At 34.8% G+C, this 23,677-nt stretch overlaps 1 protein-coding gene across 2 annotated transcripts in view; it reads right to left on the minus strand.

Moving 5' to 3' along the window:
- CNTN3 (contactin 3) overlaps positions 1-23,677 on the minus strand; it is a 348,715-nt gene that overhangs the window by 212,545 nt on the left and 112,493 nt on the right. For both annotated transcript variants that reach the window (XM_032149509.1, XM_058437166.1), the window contains exons 3-4: positions 23,037-23,163; positions 9,614-9,789 (exon numbers count right to left, since the gene is read on the minus strand). In XM_032149509.1, coding sequence (XP_032005400.1) covers positions 9,614-9,789; positions 23,037-23,163 — 303 coding nt within the window. The remainder of the gene's footprint in view (positions 1-9,613; positions 9,790-23,036; positions 23,164-23,677) is intronic.

Raw genomic sequence — 23,677 nt, forward strand, 5'->3', positions numbered from 1 at the left:
GACAGAAGAATTAATATAGTATAGGCTACAGCTAAGCAGTTAACATGGAAGAACACAAAGAGATACAGAATGGAAAATATGAAAGAGATAGAATAGATAATGAGAAGATTCAAAATACACTCAAAAGGAAAACCAGGAGGAGCCAAGAATAGGCATGGGGGATAAGCAAAAGTGGAAGACATATATATGGCTGGGAATTTTCCAGTTTCCGTAAGACATGCATCCCAAGAATTACTCTCTAGAATTGTATAAAAATGATTATCGCACGCATTATGTACTAGGCAGTGTTCCAGGTGCTTGACATATATTAGCTCACTTAATCCACACACCTACTGAGATAAATTTTATTATCCTGGCTGTACAGAAGAAGAACCTTAGAGGTTTAGAATCTGCCCAAAGTCACATGGCTGCTAAATGATGAACATAAGCTTCAGACCCAGAAAGTAAGCTACTGTGTCTGTGCCTTGAACAATACGCTTTACTGAAAAATTATTTTTTGGCAAATGAGGGCAAAACAAACACAATTTAAGACCAAAGAGGAAAAGAGATGAAAAATAAAACAATACTGACCAGCAAGAGGAACTCAGTAAAAGGATTTCTAAAAGAAACAGATTCCGTCATTATGTTGAGTGAAGTAAGCCAGGCACAGAAAGACAAACATTGCGTATTATTTGTGGGATCTGAAAATAAAAACTCATGGGCTTAAATAAGGATGGTTACTAGAGGCTGGGAAGGGTAGTGGGGAATTAGGGGTGGTTGGGGAGGCGGAGATGCTTAATAGGTATAATAAAAAGGGTTAGAATAAGGTGTGCTAATTGCACATCTTAAAATAACTGAAAGAGTGTAATTGGATGGTTTATAACATGAAGGATAAATGCTGGGGTGGGGGAATACCCCATTTTCCATGATGTGATTTTATACATTGCCTGCCTGTATCAAAATGTCTCATATACCCCATGAATATAGACACCTACTATGTACCCACAACAATTAAAAATTTAAAAAAATTTGAAAAATACAGATCTCAAAGAAGGAAAATGCTTCCAGATGCAAGAATGGGTGCAAGGGAAACAGTAACCACAGGAGTAAAGCTAAACAAACATCACTTACCTGAAATAACAATAAGGCTCTAGGGGAAACACACAAGTCATTTCTCTCTTAGTCTTGAAATAGTCCCAAACTAGGACTTACTAGTAGGTAAGAGATAGTCTATAAAGGCATAAACCCACAAAGACAGGACAATAGAAGAACAAAGTACAAATGTAAATGTTAGAAAAAGGTGTGATGATATTAAATGGTTTGGCATCTTGGAGAAAGATGACTTTTAAGCTTTTAGTGAGCAAAGCATAGAAGTGATTGATGTGTGCGCAGAATCCGCAACGGCTTAGCACTGGGGGTAGCAGGCACATCTGGAAGAGGAAATGAAATATGACAATGGGAAGGTAAGAATTTGAAGCTGCAGTTAGGAATCCAGGTTCTCTGTCCCGTCCACATAGTCCGGTGAGTGCCCTCCTCCACACCAGAAGAGAAGAGACTTACTCTCAAAAAGGGGTAAGGAGAGGCTGTCTAAACTGCAGGTGATGTTTTGTGGAGGGTCTTATAAGGTATATTAAATGCATGTATGCACACTGGATTCTGCAATCCCCCAAGGCCTCCTTTCTACTTAGCTCCCAGGAGCCAGTGGAGGCGTCTGCCCTCGAGGAAGAAAACTGGATTTCTTTCCCCTCTGGGGAATCTGACTTTCTCAAAAAGAAAGAGGTAATAATGAGGTGAGCCCAGTGAGATGAGCCGACACTATAGCGACCCTCCTGATGACAAACTCTGCTCAGGCACGTATAAGTTTCCATTAGGCTTTTAGTTTCACACTCCTAAGTTTGTGCTGGCAACAAATATAAACAGATAGTTGCAAAAAGGTTTCTCACTTGAAAGAGAGAAACAAACCAACACAAAACTGAAATGAAACAACCTGGATAAAACAGTTCGTTCGAGGGAAGAAAATATAAAAGCAAATAACCATCATTTATATCTTGATGTGGATATGAGAAGCTATTACAACTATTACACTAGAATATGCTATAGAAAGGAAAAATCAAATACAAAAGTCTCTTAAATTGTAAAAATATTATGATAGGTATTAAAAACTCAATAGAAGTGTTTAAAGAAAGGACTAAAGTAGTCTATTAAAAATAGTGATAAAAGTCAAAGAGAAGGAAATTTGAACAGACTGTCTGGGGGGAGGGAGGAAGGGTTAAGAGAAACAATCTTTTCCAGGTGGTTCAAGATGCAAGTAATAATATGTGTGAAATAGAAAACAGAGAAAACTAAAGACAGGAAATCATAAAGTCTCCCATAATTAAAGGACTCATGTTTTGAAACTATAAGGATCCACAAAGTTAACCAAGATGTGAAATAAAATTCGACCCATAACAAATCAAGTCATTGTGGAATTTGATTAGGTTGGTGCAAAAGTAACTGTGTTTTTCGCCATAATAGAAAACTAGGGGCAAAGAGAAGACCTAGAAGCTTCCGTAGAGAAATATAGGCCTCTCTATACAAGATACCACAAATCAAAATGTCATCAGACTTCACAACAGCACTGCAAGCTAGTTAGCAAGGCGAAGGATCTTCAACATTCTGAAAGAAAAAGATTTGTAACGTATTATTCATACTAAGTTAAGCCAAGTCTCTTGCTCGAGTATGCCAGTATACTAATTTTTAGAACACATGTTCTAGAACAATAAAAAATATCCTGCATCCTTTTTTAGGACATGGAGGACATGACACCCTAAAACAATGAACACCAAGAAAGAAGAAGATGTGGAATGTGGGTGTCGGGGGGTGGACACAGCAGAGATTTGTAGGGGATCATTAGAGTGAGTGATGGTGAAGGGAGATCCCAGGAAGACAATTTTGTTGCTGATATACAGGAAAACCAATACAACTGGAGCACTCCGATGGCTCTAGGATATAATTCCCCAAGAAGATAAAACTAACAGAATATCTGATTACATCTCAGTATCTGAGAGGACATCTAAAAATTTGGTCAAAATTTTGGTTGACTTAAGTATGAGATTATAGAAAATCAATAAGTAAAATAATGTAATAAGACTGCTATTAGAAAAAGAAAAATCATGCATGAACGGAAAAATAATCAAAATTATTGGTTGCTGCAAAACTCATCTCTGTATATCCTTTACAAAGTCATATTGATGTAAACACTGAATATTGACCTAACTGAAATTATGGCCCAATAAAATCCTATAATAACATGGCCTAAGATGATGCTTATTCAAGTATGAATCAACTGGAAACTGGTTCCAGTCTTCTAGAGTCTTCTTCCCATATTCTAGTTTCAAACACAGGCAGGCTAAAATTTGTATCCTCTGTGAAGTTTAGGATGTGGGCTGGTTTGAGAAACTGTCTTGTGATCACTGGGGGCTCTATCCAGTTGTGGCATATTCAGTGAAATGCAGTGTGAATTTGACTTTTTTTCTTTATGTATTTTGTAAGAATTATGACTTAAAATTTATGGTTTTTGTAAGCCTCATAATAATGCAACATCATATTGCTGTGGTGGTAAGGTGGTGGTAGGAGAGTGTTGTAGCATCAGCTGGCATAGTTAATGGTCAACAGTAATACTTAAAACTCAAAAAAAAATCAGTAAGTGGCAATATAAGCAAGTTATTCACACAAATTTAGATAAATATCAAAAGAGACAGTCAAAATGTTGAAAGTAGTTTCTTCTAAAAAGGAAAAATAGAGAAAATATGGACAAAGCTTGATGTTTTCCTTAAAAATAAAAAAGTAGATGTTTGCACATGCTCACGTTATTTCTAATATAGAGGAAAAACTAGAAGATAAATGGAACATTAGCACTAATGTCTAATGCACAGGGTTAAAAATTCAGCAAAAATATTCAGCAAAAGGAGTATAGGATTCTCTAGATGGGCTATACTGTTTAAAACATTATAATCCTCATTGTTAGAGATATTGATTAACTTTAAACTTTGTTAAATATAGATACTAAAATTTCTAGGGAAGTTACTATAAGAAAATAAGTAGGATGTATAACTTCCAATGCTTTTGAGGGAGAAAGTAGTTCAACCAATCCACGTGAAAGGAAGAAAGAAAAAAAGAACATAAAAATCAGACCGTATTAATATAACAATATTAATATATTACCATATAAACTAGAAGGCAAAATGCTCTATTGAAGATAGTGTCACCAATTGTTGACAAAAAAATACAGTCACTCTAAATTTTTAGACACAAATAATTGACTAAATACATACAGTTTAAATAGAAATACCAGGGGAAACTAAAAAAGCCACCATCAATGTGAGAGAAAAATGATAGATTAGGCATCAGTAATGATATAGGTGATTTGAGCAACATAATTAACAAATTTAACCCAAAGAAAATATGGAGAACACCATACCCAGTATTTAGAGAATATCCATTTTTTAAGGACATATGAATCATTTATTAAAAAAACTAATCATATGTTGGGTCACAGAAAAAATACCAACAATTTCCAAGAATTAATATCTTACAGTCCATTCTCTGGTCAATGGGCTACTAGGTTAGAAATCAGTATCAAAAGATGACTAGTAAAACTCCACATGTTTGGAAATTTAAAATACATGTCACATCTGATAACTCACAAATCAAAGAAAATCGTAATGAAATTATAACATTTACTGAACTGAAACAGAACAAATTTGCTATATGTCTAATTCTCTGAATACAGCTAAAACTGTACTTTCAGGGAAATTTAAAACCATACAAATTTATATCAGAAGACAATAAAGTATACAAAATAATAAGTTAACCATACAAGTTAAGTAATTAGAAAAGAACTATAAAAAATACAAGAACTTTGGAAGAACAATAAAGAGACAAATGAAATAGAGCGTAGAAATTTGAAAGTGAGGAATAATAACATCAAATTCTAACAAATTATATTTTAAAAGTGTACCAAGATAATATTTATAAGGGAACATTAAATACATGTCTAGATAAAGCAGAAACGAGAAAAATAATTTTAAAACTTTTGAAACATTTTTTACCAGTATATTAGAAAACATAAATGAAATGGATAAAATTCCTCGAAAAAATACAACTTATCACAAAGAAATAATACTCAATACATTCAATCAATAATTAAAACATTTCCTGAAAGAAAACTCCAAGCCTAAGTTATACATCTTTTTCAAGGAAAAGATAATTCCAATATTTCTCAACAGATTCTAGTGAACAGAAAAAATAAGGAATGATCTCCAGGTCACTTTTAGAGGTGAAAATAACCTTGAAAGTAAAGCCAAAAAAGGATAGCCAGAAAAGGACAAATAGGCAAAAGTACTACAGAAAATATTAGCAAACAGCTAATATCCAAGTATTTTTTAAAACTGCACAAACTCCAACTTGAAACTAACCCAGGAATAGAATGTCACCTAATACTAGTAAATGTTCACCATATTAACATATTAAAGGAGAAAGACAGCATCACTATCCCAGTAAAACTAAGAAGAGAATTTAAAATAATAAATCATTCATTATAAAAACTAAACTAGCTGATAAATAAGTGATAAAGGGAATCTATAAAATCTAGGGTAAACATATCAGACGTATGGCCTTTTCACTTTCATTTTATCACAACCACTATCTTCAAGCCACTCGGAAATTAAGATACAATTTCTTTAGTTTTTCACTAGTGTTAAAAGTGGAGCATCAACCATATTTTCATTTACTCATTTACCCATGAAGGACACAGAAGTACTTTCTCCATAGCTAAGAGAAACAAAGAATTTATGGCTAATCATATAAATATACAACATAGTTAAGAGAAGAGACACAGCTAAATTGAACAATTAGAGAGAACATTTTTCAGTGACAGCACTTGAACATCCATTTGCCTGCAGCAAAGTCAGTTAAGATTCCTCTGAAGTCATGAGCATCCTACTAATACAAGGGTCTCCATTCTCATCCCTTCTTTCAGTTAGCGTATTACTTTTTCTCCAAGGCTATGAAGTTAAAGCAATGCTCTGCTGTAGCTAATAATTTGGAATTACTGATGTAGTAAATATCTTCTACTTCTTTTCTCATCTTCTTTGGTTTCTTTATCAGAAATCTATGTCCCAACCACATGAATATTAAAAAACATTTTTTATCTTTCCAGTCCAATGTGGTGTCACGTGAAGAATACCCAATGTTGCTTCTTGTAACTTCCAAATAAAACACTTAGAAAAACACCAAAAATGTAAAACAAAACAAAAAATATAATTTCACTGTACAGCAACAGAGCTAAGCAATCAAATGTCAATATATAGGGAATAAGTAACACTCGTAAAGCAGAGGGGGACAGACTGAGGGGAAACCCAAGGTATTCAATGTTACATCTTAGGTTTGCTTCATGAAAGGGAGAATTATAATAAAGGTAGGAAAATAGTTTGTACTTCAGTCACCTTATGTATCCTCACACGGTGCACCCCAACTCAGAAACTCAAGGACCATACCAAACAAAGAAAAATGAATAATTTCTGTTGGGAGAGGCAATCTGCCATGTGCTCTGGGCTCTCTTGCAAGTTTTTGCTGGGTGTGCCAAGAAGTAATGAACGGTCTAACTGCTCACTGCCATGCCCTCATCTCAGGGATGTGTTTGCAGAGAGCAACCTGGGGGGATAAGGTAATGTCTCCCTCTAGGACAAGGACAAGGACCAGGCTTGCTTACTGTTTGCTGTAAAAGAGATGGATTATCTAAGCCCAACGTTTCTCATAGATGGGTGCAGTATTTACCCTAGCCTTACTGCATTTCTCTGTGGGACTTGGAGTTAAGGGGAACTCAATCAAACATGCTGAACCTCATGATGCTTTATGTTCTAAGAATAATAAAGTCCTTAGTCGTTGACCTGGGAGCCTCATGTCTTCTTCCAGCATCCATGAAACAGTAACAGACTAGCTTATTAGTTCCTAAGTAGGGTAAAATCCCATCCGTCATTCAACACCTTCCCCCCACTCTACCTATATAAAGTGCTGGCCAGGAACTAGGGGCAGACTGCAAGAGGTGCAAGATAATTTTAGAGGTATTTTCTCATATACTAAGTCATACTTTTTTTTCTCATACAAGTCATACTTTTCAGGAGGGCCTGACTGAGGAAATACCTGTAAGTTAATTATATTTCTTCATACATTATCAGGTATGAAATGAAGAATCCATAGTAGAAAAACATCACTAGAGGAATGTATATATCACTTTATAAGAGGAATGAGTCCTAGAAACAAGGAATTAGGCTGCGAATTATCTCCCACTCTTCACAGGGCAAAGACTGCAGGGCCTGGGTAGTCCACCAACACCATCTTGTAGACAAAGACTGAGTTTAGACACGATTTGTTTTAGAACCTATTGAACATACTTAAGCATAAAAATGGAAACACCAAATGGAAGCGGTGGAGGAAACCCTGCCTCTAAGATCATAAATAGCATTTCAGAAAACTGACTGTATCTTCAAAAGAATACAAAAAGATGTGGCACCTATGAATCAGGAACAGGAAATCATAGGAAAGAACAGGCTGAGATGAAAAGAATTTCAAAGAATGGGACACAAAAAAAGAAATCCAATATAAATGATCATGCCATTTGAAAATATAAATTGAACATAAAACTAAAATATGTAAAAGGAAACTCTCTTGAATTGTATACAAAATGTATAAGTACAAAAAAAGAATTTTTCAAGTTCTAAGCAAAGTAAATTAAAATAACCTAAACTTAGCTATATGGTGGAAATCTATATGTTTTAAACTAAAAAGATGAAGAAAAAATAATCCTTCTATATAGAAGCAAGTGAACCCCAAAATACAAGGGGTGGTGGTGAGCTCCCCAAAACCAGAAATTAGCCTGGCCACCTTCCTCTCCTCAGCAGCACTAGTTCCAGAAGACAACAGAGCAAAACACTCCGAATTCTCTGTTAAACAGCTCCAAGACTCAACATTTATTATCAAGCAAATGATGTCCTCACTTTCAAGGGAATATGATTGCATTCCTTAAAATGAAAAAGCATGAAACATACTTGAAATTTTTAATGTAACACAGTAAATGTGACAAATATTTTTAAATTTACTGAGAAATTTAAAAAAATAAGAATATAAAAATAAGAAGAGGTCTGGTAGTTGGCACTAATGCCAGGTAAAACATAGACACATCATAGATTTTGGCAAAATTCTAGTTAACAACTATATGCACATACACAATTATCTATGAGAAGACGATTACGTATATATTTATACATATACAAACATATATATTCCTATATACATTAAAATAACGTAATTTAAATCAATAACCATGGAAATTGCACTAAGACTGCAGAATATAGCACAAGAGGAAAAAGGAAACAAACTCTTTGTTTAAAATGGAGAAACTTTGAAAAAATAAACAAATTCTGTCTACTAGAGAAATATATACAAAGTACTTTAGTAAACTTAAGGGTAACAATTTGTATAATATAAACATCACATATAGCTCTCAAAATATGCAGAGAAGATATAAGCAAAAAATATTTTGCCTACAGAAAAAAATAAAGAGAAAACAAGGGAAAGAACAAAATAAATATGAAAAACAGAACACACAGAATAATGGCACAAGCAAAGCCAACCCTTGCCATTGTTAAAATATAGGCTAAATATAGCCTAAAATATAGGCTAGGCATTAAATGACCCATCATTAATTTAATAAAAAGTTTATGGGGAAAACAGAAAGAATACTACCTCATTATAAGAAACATGCATTGCAATTTCAGAATTATTGAGGTGTAAATAACTACAAGAAATCTCAGAACCAAGGTAATCATGATATGCATTATGTACAAAATACACAACTAAAATAAAGAGAGACTAATAAAAAGAAACAAAAAAAAGAGAAAATAAGCAAAGATAAAAAATAAATTGAGCCTCTGGGTCCCAGTCTAAATTTCCTAGAGAAAACATGTGACTTTCTCAGGTTGGGCTATGTGTCCACCCAGGTCCAAATAACATGGTACAAAATAGCTTCCAGAGCCCAGGCCTCAGTGGGAGCTGTGCTGAGGGTAATTTGTGAGGTCATCTGTGAGAAGACCCCAGAGGAGTCAACAACATGTCACCACATATGGTAATTTCTTCTTGTTCTCACAGTCTTTCTTCCTTAATATTTTCAGGTTTGTCAGATGGAATTTTCTAAGTTCTTCAAAAGCAAGGACCATGTCTGACAATTCTTTCACGTTTTTTCCATAGTAAAATGCACATAGTGGCTGCTCAATAAAAATATCCTCAACTGCATTCTTTTCTGTTCCCTAAATAGAATCCTTGTGAAATACTAAAATAGAACACATACACACACACACACAAACACACACCCCTACATGCACACCTGCATACACACAGACATACACACACATACACACATTTTAAGCTCTGATTTGAACACTACATAATGTCCAAAAAAGCATACTGAATTGCTTTCTCAGTCTATTTGTTGAATTAATAAAACCCACGCATTATTTCTGAAATCCAAAACAACTACACAAATTAAGTTACATATTTTCTAATGTTGGATTTGCTAGACATGTGAACATAAACTTACAGGCAAACTGAAGTTTGGCTTCTCTGCTGACGACTGTTCCAAGTGAATTTGTTGCAAAACATTGGTAAGTTCCTGTATCCCAATTTCTGTTGGGGTTAATAACCACAAGATCTCCTCCATTCAACTTATAACGATGTTCCATACTCAAATCAATATCACTTCCATTCAGCTGCCATCTGTAAAACAAATATCAAGGTTTCCCCCCCTTAGTATTTTTAACTTAAAAGAAGGCTCTCCATTATAAAATCTACTTTAAACATTATCCCTCATATAAGTAAAAAGTGATACATATATTATTCCAGTGTTACATAACTGAAGATCAAATATGCCCAAGTATTTATCAGAAACGAAAAGTTAAAGCACAGTAGAAAGTACAACAGAGTAGCATCTAGCAGTTTAAGTTTTTAACGTTTCTTAGGAGGTGGGAATGATTTCATTTGTTCACTGGGGAAAAATTAAGCTAGGTCTGTATAGGCAAACAGGAAGTAGAAAGTTGAGATAATTATCTCAGGTACTTTAGGCCAAGCTCCTGCTGACAATGAAGGAAGAAAACAGCACATTTCTTTGATTTATCCAGATTGACTGAGCACATTTAATAAATTAATTGGGTAAGTGCTCAACTATCCATTTCAATTTGTCTGGGTAAATACCTGTCCCCGAGGCATTCTCCACTTTTTTAAGCCATTACAGTGCCATTTACAAAATGGTACACTGTGGTAAATGACCATAAACACCACCTAGGGGGTCGGAAAAAGTAAAGGCACTAACCCCAGAGGCACATTTATCAATGAGAAGCCTAAAGATAAATGAAGAGAGAAGCTGGTTTTTAAATAAGAGTTTTTAAGCTGAAAGTTTTTAAACAGTAAGTATGCTTGAAATATCACAGTACTTCACCTTTAAATACGCATTCATATCCCACAATTTCAAGAACACATTACCATAAAAAACAGGGCACCCACCTCCTAGATGACCCAATTTTTATAATAAAGATACACTGCCATCAGTTCCGTAAACTGTAGCATTTTATAACAATGGTCATATCAATTATTTTTTATAATAATTTGCCAAAAATGAAAAATATAATGCCCATTTTATAGATAATGATTTTAATAAAGCAACTGTGTGAGTTGACAACTGTCCCCAAAACTATTAATTGGTGGGATCAGGAGTGGCACCTACTTGAATTCCAGCTCAGAGTTCTTCAATCATGTTATGGGCCATCTAAAAATTGTTGCTTTAATATATACAATATTTAACCTGCACATATTTTGTGAAAACATAAAAAGAGATGAAATGTGAACATCATCTCAAATAGAAGTGCATACAGTTAAATGGAATATTATACAACTGTGAAAATGGGCCACTTTTATAAACATGGATGACTCAAACAATGGTGTATAAAAAGGTAAATTAAAAAATTCAGTTGGATACCATTTATGTGAAGTTTTAAAACACAGTTGAGGTTTATAATTTTCAGACCTTTTAAAATATACTTACTACATTATAATGTATAATACATTATAATATATAATCATTATACATTATAATTATTATATATATTTTATATAATTATACAGTATAATACATTAATATTATATAGTGAATTATAAGTGTATTTTAAAAGGTATGAAAATTATAAACCTCAACTTTTTTGTGAGACGGATTCTTGCTCTGTCTCCCAGGCTGGAGTGCAGTGGCGCGATCTCGGCTCACTGCAAGCTCCGCCTCCCGAGTTCATGCCATTCTCCTGCCTCAGCCTCCAGAGTAGCTGGGACTACAGGTGCCCGACACCATGCCTGCCTAATTTTTTTGTATTTTTAGTAGAGACAGGGTTTCACCGTCTTAGCCAGGATGGTCTCAATCTCCTGAACTTGTGATCCACCTGCCTCGGCCTCCCAAAGTGCTGAGATTACAGGCGTGAGCCACCGCGTCCGGCCATAAACTTCAACTTTAACGTATTTTAAAGCTCTCAGGGACAGAGAGTAGAATGTGTTTAGGGGGCCTACACTGGGAAATTTAGCTTTTTTTGGTTTCAGTTCTTAAATTAAGAAGTAATTATATGGATGTTTATCATTAAGCCCTATTGTATGTCTATATCATTTTCTGTATCTGAAATAATGCATAATGAAGTTTTAATGACTGAGTAGTAAAGAAAATGGGTAAGTTTATAAGCTTACTCTGTACTGCTCAAAGTAATATTTTATCATTTGCTAATTTTAAAAATCAAGGCTTTCTCACTTTTTCTTTTTTCCTTCACATATGAACTCCTCAGGTCTTAAAGTAACATTTTTAATAAGAAGACCCAAATGAAATTAAGAGAACAAACTGGAGGTTCCAACTCTTCTCTTTTGAACTGGAACAAAATTAGAAAGAAAAAGCTACAACATCTTTTTCATTTATGTCAGATTTCTGCTGTTGGTTTTTGTTTGGTTTACTTGTAAAGTAATTCTCTTATTGTCCTTCCCAAATCAAGTCCATATCTCATGAACATTTGTGTCACTATGTCTCATTTTGATTTTAAGTCTACCCTTAAGGTTTGAATTTGAACTGGGAGCACGCATAAACCTTCTTTCATCTTATTCCATCCCAAGTCCTAGAACTACAGAAATTCAGAAAAGCAAGTAAAATAAAGAAAAAGTGTCCATTCACACTATTTGTGAATACTCTGAAACACAATATGGTCTGCAGGCCAGCATCATCACCCATGAAAGTCTGTTGGACACGCAGAATCTAGGGCCCTACCCCACATCTACTGAGTCAGAATCTACATCTTAAGATTTCCCAGTGTCTAATATGCATATTCAAGTTTGAGAAGAACTGACCTAGACCAGCCCCAGCAAGTAACCATGAACTGCCTACAGTAGACACAAGCAGAAAAGAACTGCTCACTTTTAATTTAGCCTACTTCATATTCAACAGTCGATTAGAAAGCCCTTCCCCCTCTCCTCCCCTTACCTCCCTCCCTCCCTGCGTTTCTTCCTTCCTTCCCTCCTTCCCTCCCTTCCTCCCTCCCTCCCTTCTTCTCAGTCAGTAAAAAAACATTTATGAAGTGTCTATATTGGGCAATTTTCTATGTTCTGAAGTTGTGGTAAAAGGTCCCTGACTTCATGAAGCTCACATTTTTGTAGATATTTTTTCCCTAGTTTCCTAGTTTCTGTTCCCTCCCACCCCTTTGCCTAATCCCCAGGCCTTAGCCATGCCTTTCAAGCAACAGCATAATGAAATGGGATTTAGTACCAACTGCTCATTGGTTTATCAGTTGGACTCACCTGACACCCACTGCATGACAATGGAAAATTACCTAACACCCCTGAACCTAAGCTTTTAACATATAAAATGGAGAGAATGCCATCTATCCAATAGGATTGCTCTTTAAATTTATTCAGACAATGTATGCAAAGTTCTCAGTTCAGTGCTTCCACAGAGTAGGCATTCAACAAATGGGCAAATGCCATGGTTAGTATGGGATGAGGCCCCCATCAAAAGCTGCAAACCCATCTGTCCCCTTTGCTTCTCTTTTGTTTCATTCCCATCAAGCACATGTTGGTTCTATGTTCGATTGAATGCTTTTAGTCCTCTCCTTTTACATGGAACAGACTATGTCTTCCACATATGGTTGGATGACATTGGTACCTGCCCTGAGAAGTCAGCAAAAAGTGGGATGAGAACACATACTGACATTGACTTTTAAAGAACACAGCTGACAGTAAATCACAAGTGGGTGGGTTTAATCTTTAAGCTGTAAGAGATTTCACAGTTACTAACTGACTAAATGCTTGCAGCAGGAAAAACTCCTCTAAACACAAATCAGGAAAGATGCAGTTAAGTTCAAACACTTTTGAATGAAAGACTCTGATGACAAAGGGTACTTGAGTTTTCCTCACCTAAGAGCAGTTTTCATAGGAAAAAACACTTTTTAGCTCAGGAGTTAGAATGTTTATGGCCTGACTAAGCATGCCTGATGGCTTCATTTGAAAATTGTGTTTTTGTGTTTAGCTGAAGAATAATCAAGGTACAGTGGCTATACGGAAAATTTTAAAGATAAAAAAATATGGAGAAGCACTTATTCTTACGTATTTAACAGCTGGAAAGATTTAAGAAACCATAAAGTATGCTGGAATATACTTTATTTCATTAGGTGTCTAAGATGTAAAACTATCATCCTTAGGTTTTGACTAAAGAACCAAAATGGAAAAGATTTGTTCCATTACACACAAATGCTGCTCACTTCCTTTAGTTCAGTCTTCATCATACAGACACAATCCCTAGATTATTTCACTATGTGAAAAGGCAAAGACTATCATTTTTAAAATATGTTCTTGCATTTTTAAATATGTTCCCAAAGTATTAGTGGATTTGCGTTAGTAAACTCTTTAGAGCTAAATTATACTTGCCATAACCCGAAGAATGTTAATTTTCTTTTAACAAAGCAATGCTATTATCTTTCTCCTGCCTAATACTATTCATCATTAAATGGAACTCACCCCAGGTTATATAAAATTTCTCAATATCTTATTAAATATTGTTTTTCCTCTTGCTGAAAATATGTGAATTCAAAAGGGTTGTCTTTGTTTAAACTCTGAAATGTGCAAGTAATCTCTGGGCCTAAGCTGCCAACAGTTACTAATATTTTATCCCAAGAAACAAACTAGTATACCTAAGTTCCCAATGCAAAATACTCATATTTGGGACTGATTTCTAAGTATATTTAGTATTTTCATTCATGTAAGAAATGAATAATAAGGGCTAGGCACAGTGGCTCATGCCTGTAATCCTAGTACTTTGGGAGGCCAAGCTGGGAAGATCTATTGAAGCCAGTAGTTTGAGACCAGCCTGGGCAACACAGAGAAACCATCTTTACAAAAAAAATGTGAAAATGAGCCAGGTGTGATGGCACGTGCCTGTAGTCCCAGCTACTCGGGAGACTAAGGTGAGAGGGCTTGAGCCTGGAAGATGGAAGTTGCTACCAGCTGAGATGGCACCACTGCACTCCAGTGCTGGCAACAGAGCCAGAACCTGTCTCAAAAAAAAAAAAAAACACCTGAAGGGACACCCAGGTTCAGCTCCTTCTTTTACAAAGTATGTGCCCAATAAATCTTCAAATTAGACTCATTTTCTTTGCAGGAAACTGTAATCCAACTGTCCGGGCTTCATGAACACAACATTCAGCAGTAAGTTGGAACAGGTAAATGGCACACTCAGGTCATAAATTTGGGAAGCTTTTAGTAGTAAACATTGCCTTTTGGTTCTGTATATTCATAATTCTTTGTAAAAGTTACAAATTTCTACTTTTATCAAGGAATTTAAAAGTTCACCAGGAACTGTAAGTATCAGAATGAAATCTTTTTGAAATATGAAAATTATTTAAAACTTCATAAAAGTACATTTGCATACCCAAATCCCATTCCAAAAGGCTTAATGCAGTGATCTGGAACAAAAGAAGACAACCTCATGTCTCTTGGGGCTACACACACCAGCATTTCAATCATATAACATTTACATTGTGCTCCAGAAGCAGACTAGCCTTGTAGCTTCAGCTTGGTGGTAAATGTCACAAGATTAAACACTGTTGCGTAATTATCATGTTGTAACACTGTTGAATGATCCTATAAGTTCAGTGTCAGCCTTCAGTGCTCAAACACTCATTCTACACAAATTAGAATTTGCTTTTAGAATCACAAGTGATAAATGATTTATTACTCACATTTCACAAATCTAGTAATTCTCAAAGAGCTCTCATGCTCTTAAACTGGTTTGTGTGAAGGTTCTATGTGAACTTGTGTCTCAGTCAATAATCAGAGAGAAATATTTGGGGTACTGGAATTAGAATTCCTGGGTTACTGGCCTACTTAAGGGAGCGTACCTTTGATCAATCCCCTTCTTTTAAATCTTAGTTACATTCTCTACACACAACAGGGACACTGGCTAGAAAAGGTAGTGTCTGAGAGAATTGGACCAAGCCTAATAAAATATAATGGTGGAGTCTAAGGCAGATTTCCACCTATAAATGAATTTGAATACAATTTCCTTAAAACAGCTGCATGCCCTGAGGCCAACAATTTTTGATTATTGAATAGCAAGCATAATGCACCTGACATAGGAGATATTTCAAAACTGGTAGTTATTACTCCTAAATGATAAAAACTTGCATTGTCTCTTTCAGGAAATAAACTAAAACATCAATGGCTGAGGGTATAAAAATCACTGCCTTCCAATACAAAGAACAAACTATGTTTGAGAGAGAGAAAGAAAATGAATGCGTGTGTGTGTGTGTATGTGTGTGTCTGTAAATACAAATTTGTATAATAATGAGTTAAATCAGTAAAAAAGCCTAAATTCTAAGAGTCAAAAGGTGGTTTTCAAAGTATGTAAGCTCCACTGGATAATGACTATCTCAATCACTGTTGAATACCTACCATCAGGCATCATATTTCCTGCATGACAATGACAGGGACTAATAGAAGTTTCTTGAATAAAGCATTCTAATTCTATTCTCTACCCTAGCCATAACTAACCTCCACATACTCTTCACTGACTGTGGTCATTCATATTGTCAATAAACAATCTTAAAGATATAGGGAATAAATGCATCATTATTTTCCTTTATCTTACTAGTTATTATTATTTAACATATTAGTTATCATCAGAAATGGCAACCTTTCCACAAAACCACACTAGCATATGGAATAACAATAATGAATATAAACACAGATCTATTTTGTCATTGGTATAATTTAAGGCAGCAGGCTCTAAGCTGTGTCTTCCATATGAACTTGCTAATAAGGTTAGACAATATCACAACTTGAAACTGAAGCTAACAAAACTAACTTGAAGTAGTTTAAAACATAAGCCCCAAATAGAATTCACCTCACAGTTGATGAAATAAAGCTATTGTCTTTCAGAATATCTACCCTGTCACACAAGATCTGGTCGGGACAATGGACCTACAAACAACATTCTGGAGAAAAACAAACGTTGCATTTTAAACTTCGACATAAACCAATGTGAAAAGAACAAAATAACTTACTAAAATTTGGAGGGCGCTGGGATTTGGGTTTAGGAAATATGCCCACACTAAACACTTGTTAAATCAACAGGCAATACTTTATTTGGGGTTTGACAGGAAAATTAGAAATTTAATCACAGAAGCAATTTGTGGTTTTAGACGCAGCTTTCAAGTTAATAAGCAAATGCGTTTGTGTTCAAATGCAATGTTTGTTAATATGTTTATTGAAGTGATGAGAATAATTGCAGCCTTGGAAAGAATGAATGTCTGAATTTGCATATTCAATACTTTATCCAAAAATAACTAGTTAGACTTCAACAATAATTGCTAAAAACCTAAATGAGTGAAAGTTTCGATGCTGTTTTTTAAAAAAATTGAATGTTTAAAATGTGTTTTATGATATGGATTCCCATTTCTCACTCATCGATAAATTTTGAACATACATAAAAACATAAAACAGATTACAGAGCTACATTGGGATTAAAAACAACTGTTCACTTTACATGGTTCTAACCTGGTTCATATCAATCAGGGATTCTCTTAAAATTATTTCAAGGAGTGTTACACATGTTTTCCCTTATTGCCTTCCCTGCAGCCATGTTAGCTTTTCCTGGTAGCAGCTCCTCCATTCTCCTTTAAAGAAGCCCTCCTCACATGACCCTGGCCTGGCCAGTCAGAACATTCTGTGGCTCAACCTTACCAATTGCTTAAGAATGTGAATGTGACCCAACTGATTTAGCTTGTGTTTGATCAATACATGTACATCCATTCCCCCTGCACCACTGAAAAAACACAAGAAAGAGAAACAAAAAAAGGATGTGATTTATTTTGTTATACTATCATCTTTAATATCTAAAATCTAACCTTTATGTCTCTGCTGGGTATTGACTACTGACAGGATTAGCTTCATTTTTATTTCACATTTTTCTGACACCATTTGGAGCTTTCGATGACATTTATTAGAAAGATACCTTACTCTTCCAGTTGACAGTTTGCAGAAGAAATGAGTAGCCTGGAGTTCCAGGCAGCCATCTTTGTCACCTCAAGGCAATTTGCCTTTAAATGGAGCCAAAAAATAAGAATCAATACAAATTTAAGAATATCTTACAGAATAAACTATTAACAACTTCTGACCCTGCGATCCTTCATGATATTCTTGACTCCTGAAATATAATACAATCCCAAATTCTGTTATTTGTTTTCCACCTTATTAACTTTATACCACTTTGTTGATGCCACTAATTAAAAATTCACTATTTTGCTAGGCATTTGGAAAGTACGAATGAAGAACACACTTCACCTTTCAACGTGTCTTCACTTTTAAAGGAGTTAAGCCTACTAGGGCAATCTGATTGCTTTGATAAGCTTTATCATACAGGTAATGCAATGCAATGGTTGGGCACATTGTTTGAACACAGAATCCAGCACTAAGGATGTCAAGAAGGCTTCCTGGGGAGAGATGATAGTGCAACCAAGTTCAAGTTGCCCAGTAAGAGGTGTATCTACCTCTGTTTGCCTCAGGCACTGTAGATATTCTTTAGTGTTTGTGTTTTCTCTTCATTCTACCATGTGGCTATTTAATTACACTCCCTGGCTGACTGTGGGTGTGGGGACCAGAGCTCACCAGCTGGAGAAGCCAGGATGTGGAAAGGAGTTGAACCTGAGCATGAACACAGAGAACTGGACTTAGAAATCTGACAAAAAGGATTTCATTTCTTTAAGTGCCAAAATAATTTAGAGGAACAATGACTCATCTTGCCTTGAGGCATGAAAGTAAAATAATAATGATATCAGATCTTACATAGCAATAAGAAATATGTAAAGGATGAATTGCGTATAATCAAAATTATGCTTCAAAATGTCACATATATGCTATATTATGATACAGACTATATAGCATATACAGCACATACACTATATATGTACTATATATTCAAAAAATGGAACACTATATGTATATAGAATTGATAGCATCACATAGTGTGTATATATATATATATCTAGCCAAATACAGTACTATGTATAGTACTCTGTATGCCTAGATATATATTACTATGTGTCAATATACAGACAAGAAATAAACTCAGACTTCCCGTCCTTACATCCACTCCTTGAATAAATGGTTAGCAGAAATTAGCGTATTATGTTATTTTCCCTTTCTTTCTTATACTGAATGCATTTAGTTGACTATCAGTAAATTAAATATGTGCAGGATGTGACTCCATTGTAGAGAACCATGTTTAAGGGCAACTGTGGCCAGGAAAGACCTCCATTTTGCAATTATATTTAGCCCTTACAACTTCTGTATCCAAGATTCCTTACACTCTATTAAAATTGTTTACCTGTTCCTATAGAGCTGAAAGAGAATAATGTTCTGTTTACTTCCTTGTGAAGAGAGAAAAATGAAAGTGCATTTATAGAAAAGAGTTGTGGGACAGGAGGTCGACCTGAAATATTCTGCAACCCTGGACATATTCATCTGTACTGTCAAATACAGTAGCAACTAGCCACACGTGGCTACCAAGCACTTGAAATGAAGCTTCTGTGACTGAACAACTGAATTTCTAATTTAACTTAATTGATTTAAATTTCAAGGGCCACATGTGATTACTGGCTACCATACTGGACAGCAAACCTCTAAGTCTTGAGCTAGACTAAAAGTTGGAAATACAAGGCCCACATGGGACACATTCAGACTTCGACTTACCTTTTTTGGTGTACATTATGTTTTAAAAGAAAAACAGAGTTAACAGTAAAGTTAGAGATTCCAAAATGAAAATATCTAAATTTTAAAACTCTCTTAGAAAGTTTTGGTAATACCGGACCAGGATTCCTAGATGGTAACAATTGGCCAGTGCTGAGAAGCAGTTAGACCACATAATGATAGGCTTAGGGCTGAATGATGGACAGTTTCCAGTCATTATTCTATATGTCTATATGTTCTTCAGGCAGGCCTTCCTCTTTCAATGTTGTTATTTGCCTGGTCCCTGTTGGCATGTATCTATTTCACCCCAATCTCACTGAAACACGTGGCCCCTTTAAATGGCACGAGCAGCAGCGACCAGGGATTCTCCTATTTGTGGTCTTTCATCTTAGCATTAGTTGGTTGGACATTTCTAACCCCACAAAAAGTGGAAGAAAATCTTTCCCATTTAGAAAAAGTATTAATACTTCCTCAGGGTAACCTCCTTCAGTACTATCAGCAATTACAATGAGACTGAATACTAATTAAGCTTTAAATATAGGCTTTGGGGCTCCGGCAGGGAAATGCAAAAGAAAGAATAAAATCCTCAATTAAACCCTAAGACAAATAATTTCTCTTGAGAATTTCTGAACTTTTGGATTTCTAACATGGCCAATTAAGAGTTCTCTTTACCTGATGGGATAAAAACAAAGACAAGATCACTCTTCACACAAGTTGGCATCAGTCTATAAGGCAGGATTTGGGATTTCAAAGGACATTCTTTTACAAGATTCTTTAACTTTATTCTGAATCCTTAAAAACAGGTATGGATTGCCTTTAACAAGTGGTTTCACATGGCTCCTTAATATTCCTCCTTGGCTGTCTCTCTATCAATCTGCTTATATTTACGATTATATATGTTAAAAAATACTTTTTCTGACTTCATATAAAAAAATCCACCATATTCTTCCTTTTTATGTCCTCGATGTCATTATATATTTATAGTATTTATTTGTGATTTTTGAAGGACAATAAAAAAATAGGGGATGGGCACAGTGGCTCACGCTTGTAATCCCAGCACTTTGGGAGGCCGAGGCGGGCGGATCACGAGGTCAGGAGATCGAAACCACGGTGAAACCCCGTCTCTACTAAAAATACAAAAAATTAGCCGGGCGTGGTGGCGGGCGCCTGTAGTTCCAGGTACTCAGAGAGGCTGAGGCAGGAGAATGGCGTGAACCCGGGAGGCGGAGCTTGCAATGAGCCGAGACTGTGCCACTGCACTCCAGCCTGGGTGACAGAAAAAAAAAAAAAAAAAAAAAATAGGAATAGGCAAGCATATTTTATTCCAGACCATTTTAAAGAATAATGTGAAATATTACCTAGTTGAATATTAAAATTAAAAGGTAGGAAAAAATAGGCCAAAAATAAAGATGTCATCTAAAAAGATAAATTTGTCATTACAACCCACATTATTCCATACTCCATTTACTGCAGTGGCACAATCTATTTCTTACTCAGATAACATGAATAACAAGGGGTTGTCTCTTGTTAAAACCAAGTCTGATATTTCTTAGAATGAAAGGAGCTTCTCTTGTGTTTTCTAGGTCTCAATTTCTAGTGGTCATAAACTTTTAGTTTAAGTGAAATCTCATATTGGTTAGAAATCTTAATTTTAGAAAATTTTTAAAGTTATAATGAAAGTATCTGCTCTATTTGGCTACAAACCAAAAATCATCAAACAATACCAAACATGTTAAATTTCTTCATTTATCAAACCTAAAACTAATAAATCAGCCCAAATCACATATCTCCTAGTCTCAGTAACAGATTTTGTTAAAATTGCAACATATAAATGCCAGGATGATATCCCAGGAAGTATAATAAAACAAGAATCACTATGCAAACAGTGAAACTTCTTTATCAACATTTTACATGTTATCAATATATTTAAATACAGACTCCATGGCATTACAATAGGCGCCTATTATTTAAAGACATAATTACTACACAAGGTTATTTTTGGATATCTAAGCTCAAGACATTTGGCTATTTGATAAAACTATACAAACATAATTAATCTATTCATTTAGAAATACATTCCTATATCACTAAATCTTGTATCTTGACAACTTTTCAGGTGAACACATTTATCACCAAATTATTCATATGATAAACACCAGGAAATACAACTTTACTGACAACAGAAAAATAGCCCACACGAGTCATTCACATGGCTGCTTTATCATATTTACAGCTATGTCTATGAGAATAATCTTTCATTTCAGGGAGAAACAAACAGATGCATTTAAAAGGTGTTAGAATGCCTTACAAAAATGCTGGAAAAAAATATTGTTAAGCTGATCTGCTCAACTTTCCCCATAAGAAGAAAATATTTCCAGATGTTGCATATGCTTATGTGTGATTAATGGAACTAGTTCATGAAATAGTTTCTTCCTTTTATAAATGATTTTATTAAATAACTTTCTTATTTCTATAGAAAGAGGTAGAGGCAGAGAAAAACTTTTTCTCATCTTTGCCAACTCTAATCAGTAACCTGGAATTATAATGCTTATTTTGTTGAAGTATACAATAGGGCCTCAATAAATATGTTGGTAAATATTGTTGAAAGAGACTCATCTTGATTACTTCCAGATGCAAAACTACAAAACCTACCTTCTACCCCAATCTTGACCCAATTTACCAATGACTATTGGCTTCAATTATTTATATAGTTTAAGACAACAATAGAGGCTCAATAAGATCTAAATTACAACTCTAAACATTTAAAATTTTATTAATTCTGGCTGAAGTTTGCTTATTCTGCAGATTATAGAAAAGGTTTTGTCAAGCAAACTAATAATATGAATGGGGTTTTCGTAGTAGATGTTCACATTGCATGAAAGACTGTGTTATTTTAAAGGTGTCTTGAATGCTTTCTTTCAACCACTTATAAGAATGCAGCATGTAATTTATAAATAATTCATCTCTTCATGACAGTCGGTCTCCCAAGCACTCCTAAGAGTAAAAATGATTAATCCTGGGTTATTTAATAATACAAATACCCATCTGATCCAAATAATCCATCATCATCCCCAAAATATCTATATTTTTTTCTTAAGGTGGTGGGAGTATGGATTTTTTTTTCTTTTTTCCTTATACCTTTGCATGATGTTTGAAAGTTTTCAGTGAAGAGGAATTGCTTATATAATCTTAAAAATATAGACTTTAACTTGATATACATCTAACAAATGAAATATGTTTTCTCTTCAAAAATCATTAAAATGACTTTGGTAAGAATACATTTTATTCTTCCACACTTATTGAACCTCCAAGCACATATCCAGTAAAATGGTAAACGAACAAAAGGTGACACACAGAAGTATTTGTTTAACTATGATTTCAAATGAACTTTAAAACATAATTTCATCCCCACAATGAATGTGTTCTTGACAAGTACATGTAAATCCAAGTTTATAAATTAAATTGCACTACCAATCCATGAAAAGACATTATTTACTTTAGGGATTCTGCCATGATCAATAATTAATCAAATATATCCTACATATAGATTTAAATCTTCATATATTAAATCTGTTGAATATATCATACAACTATAGCTTCAAGTATTTTTTTCTTACTGATGGCATAAATATATTGAAGCAAAAAAAAATTCACAATCACCACATAAGTGTGTTTAGTTTTTTTTATTTGAATTTTCAAACTTTTCACTGTACCTGTAATGAGGTGACGGACTGCCTCTTGCTTCACAATTTAAAGTTATTTTTTTATCTTCTGAACCAACAGGGAAAATGCTGTTGCTAGGTTCTTTGATAAACACAGGGCCTTGTAAGAGAAGCTCACCTATATGGGTGGGAGACATCCAAAAAATAATAATCAGTAAAAGGCATTGTAAAAAGTTACATTCCAGCATTGAAGAAAACAAGCAACTAGTAAAAATCTAGTACTGCTCCATTTGCCTACAAAGCGAAATGCTCTGTAGACATTGTTTTGTTAAAGGGAATCAACCCACTCAACAGCATAGTACCACCTCTATGAGAACTAACGTTGGTATGAAAAATATTGCCATATTAAGATCACTTCATACTGCAGCAATTACTTTTTATTACAACAAACTACATCTAAGTGTAGATTGGTGAATAAACTATTACAGCAAGTTTTTTGGCACAGCCTTTTTGCCAAACTAAAGCTGAATTCAAAACTAATTCAATGGCCGGGTGCGGTGGCTCATGCCTGTAATCTCAGCACTTTGGGAGGCCGAGGCGGGCAGATCAGGAGGTCAGGAGATCGAGACCATCCTGGCTAACACGGTGAAACCCCGTCTCTACTAAAAATACAAAAAATTAGCCGGCCGTGG

Source organism: Hylobates moloch, unplaced genomic scaffold (assembly GCF_009828535.3).
Source record: "Hylobates moloch isolate HMO894 unplaced genomic scaffold, HMol_V3 SCAFFOLD_4, whole genome shotgun sequence".
NCBI lineage: Eukaryota > Metazoa > Chordata > Mammalia > Primates > Hylobatidae > Hylobates > Hylobates moloch.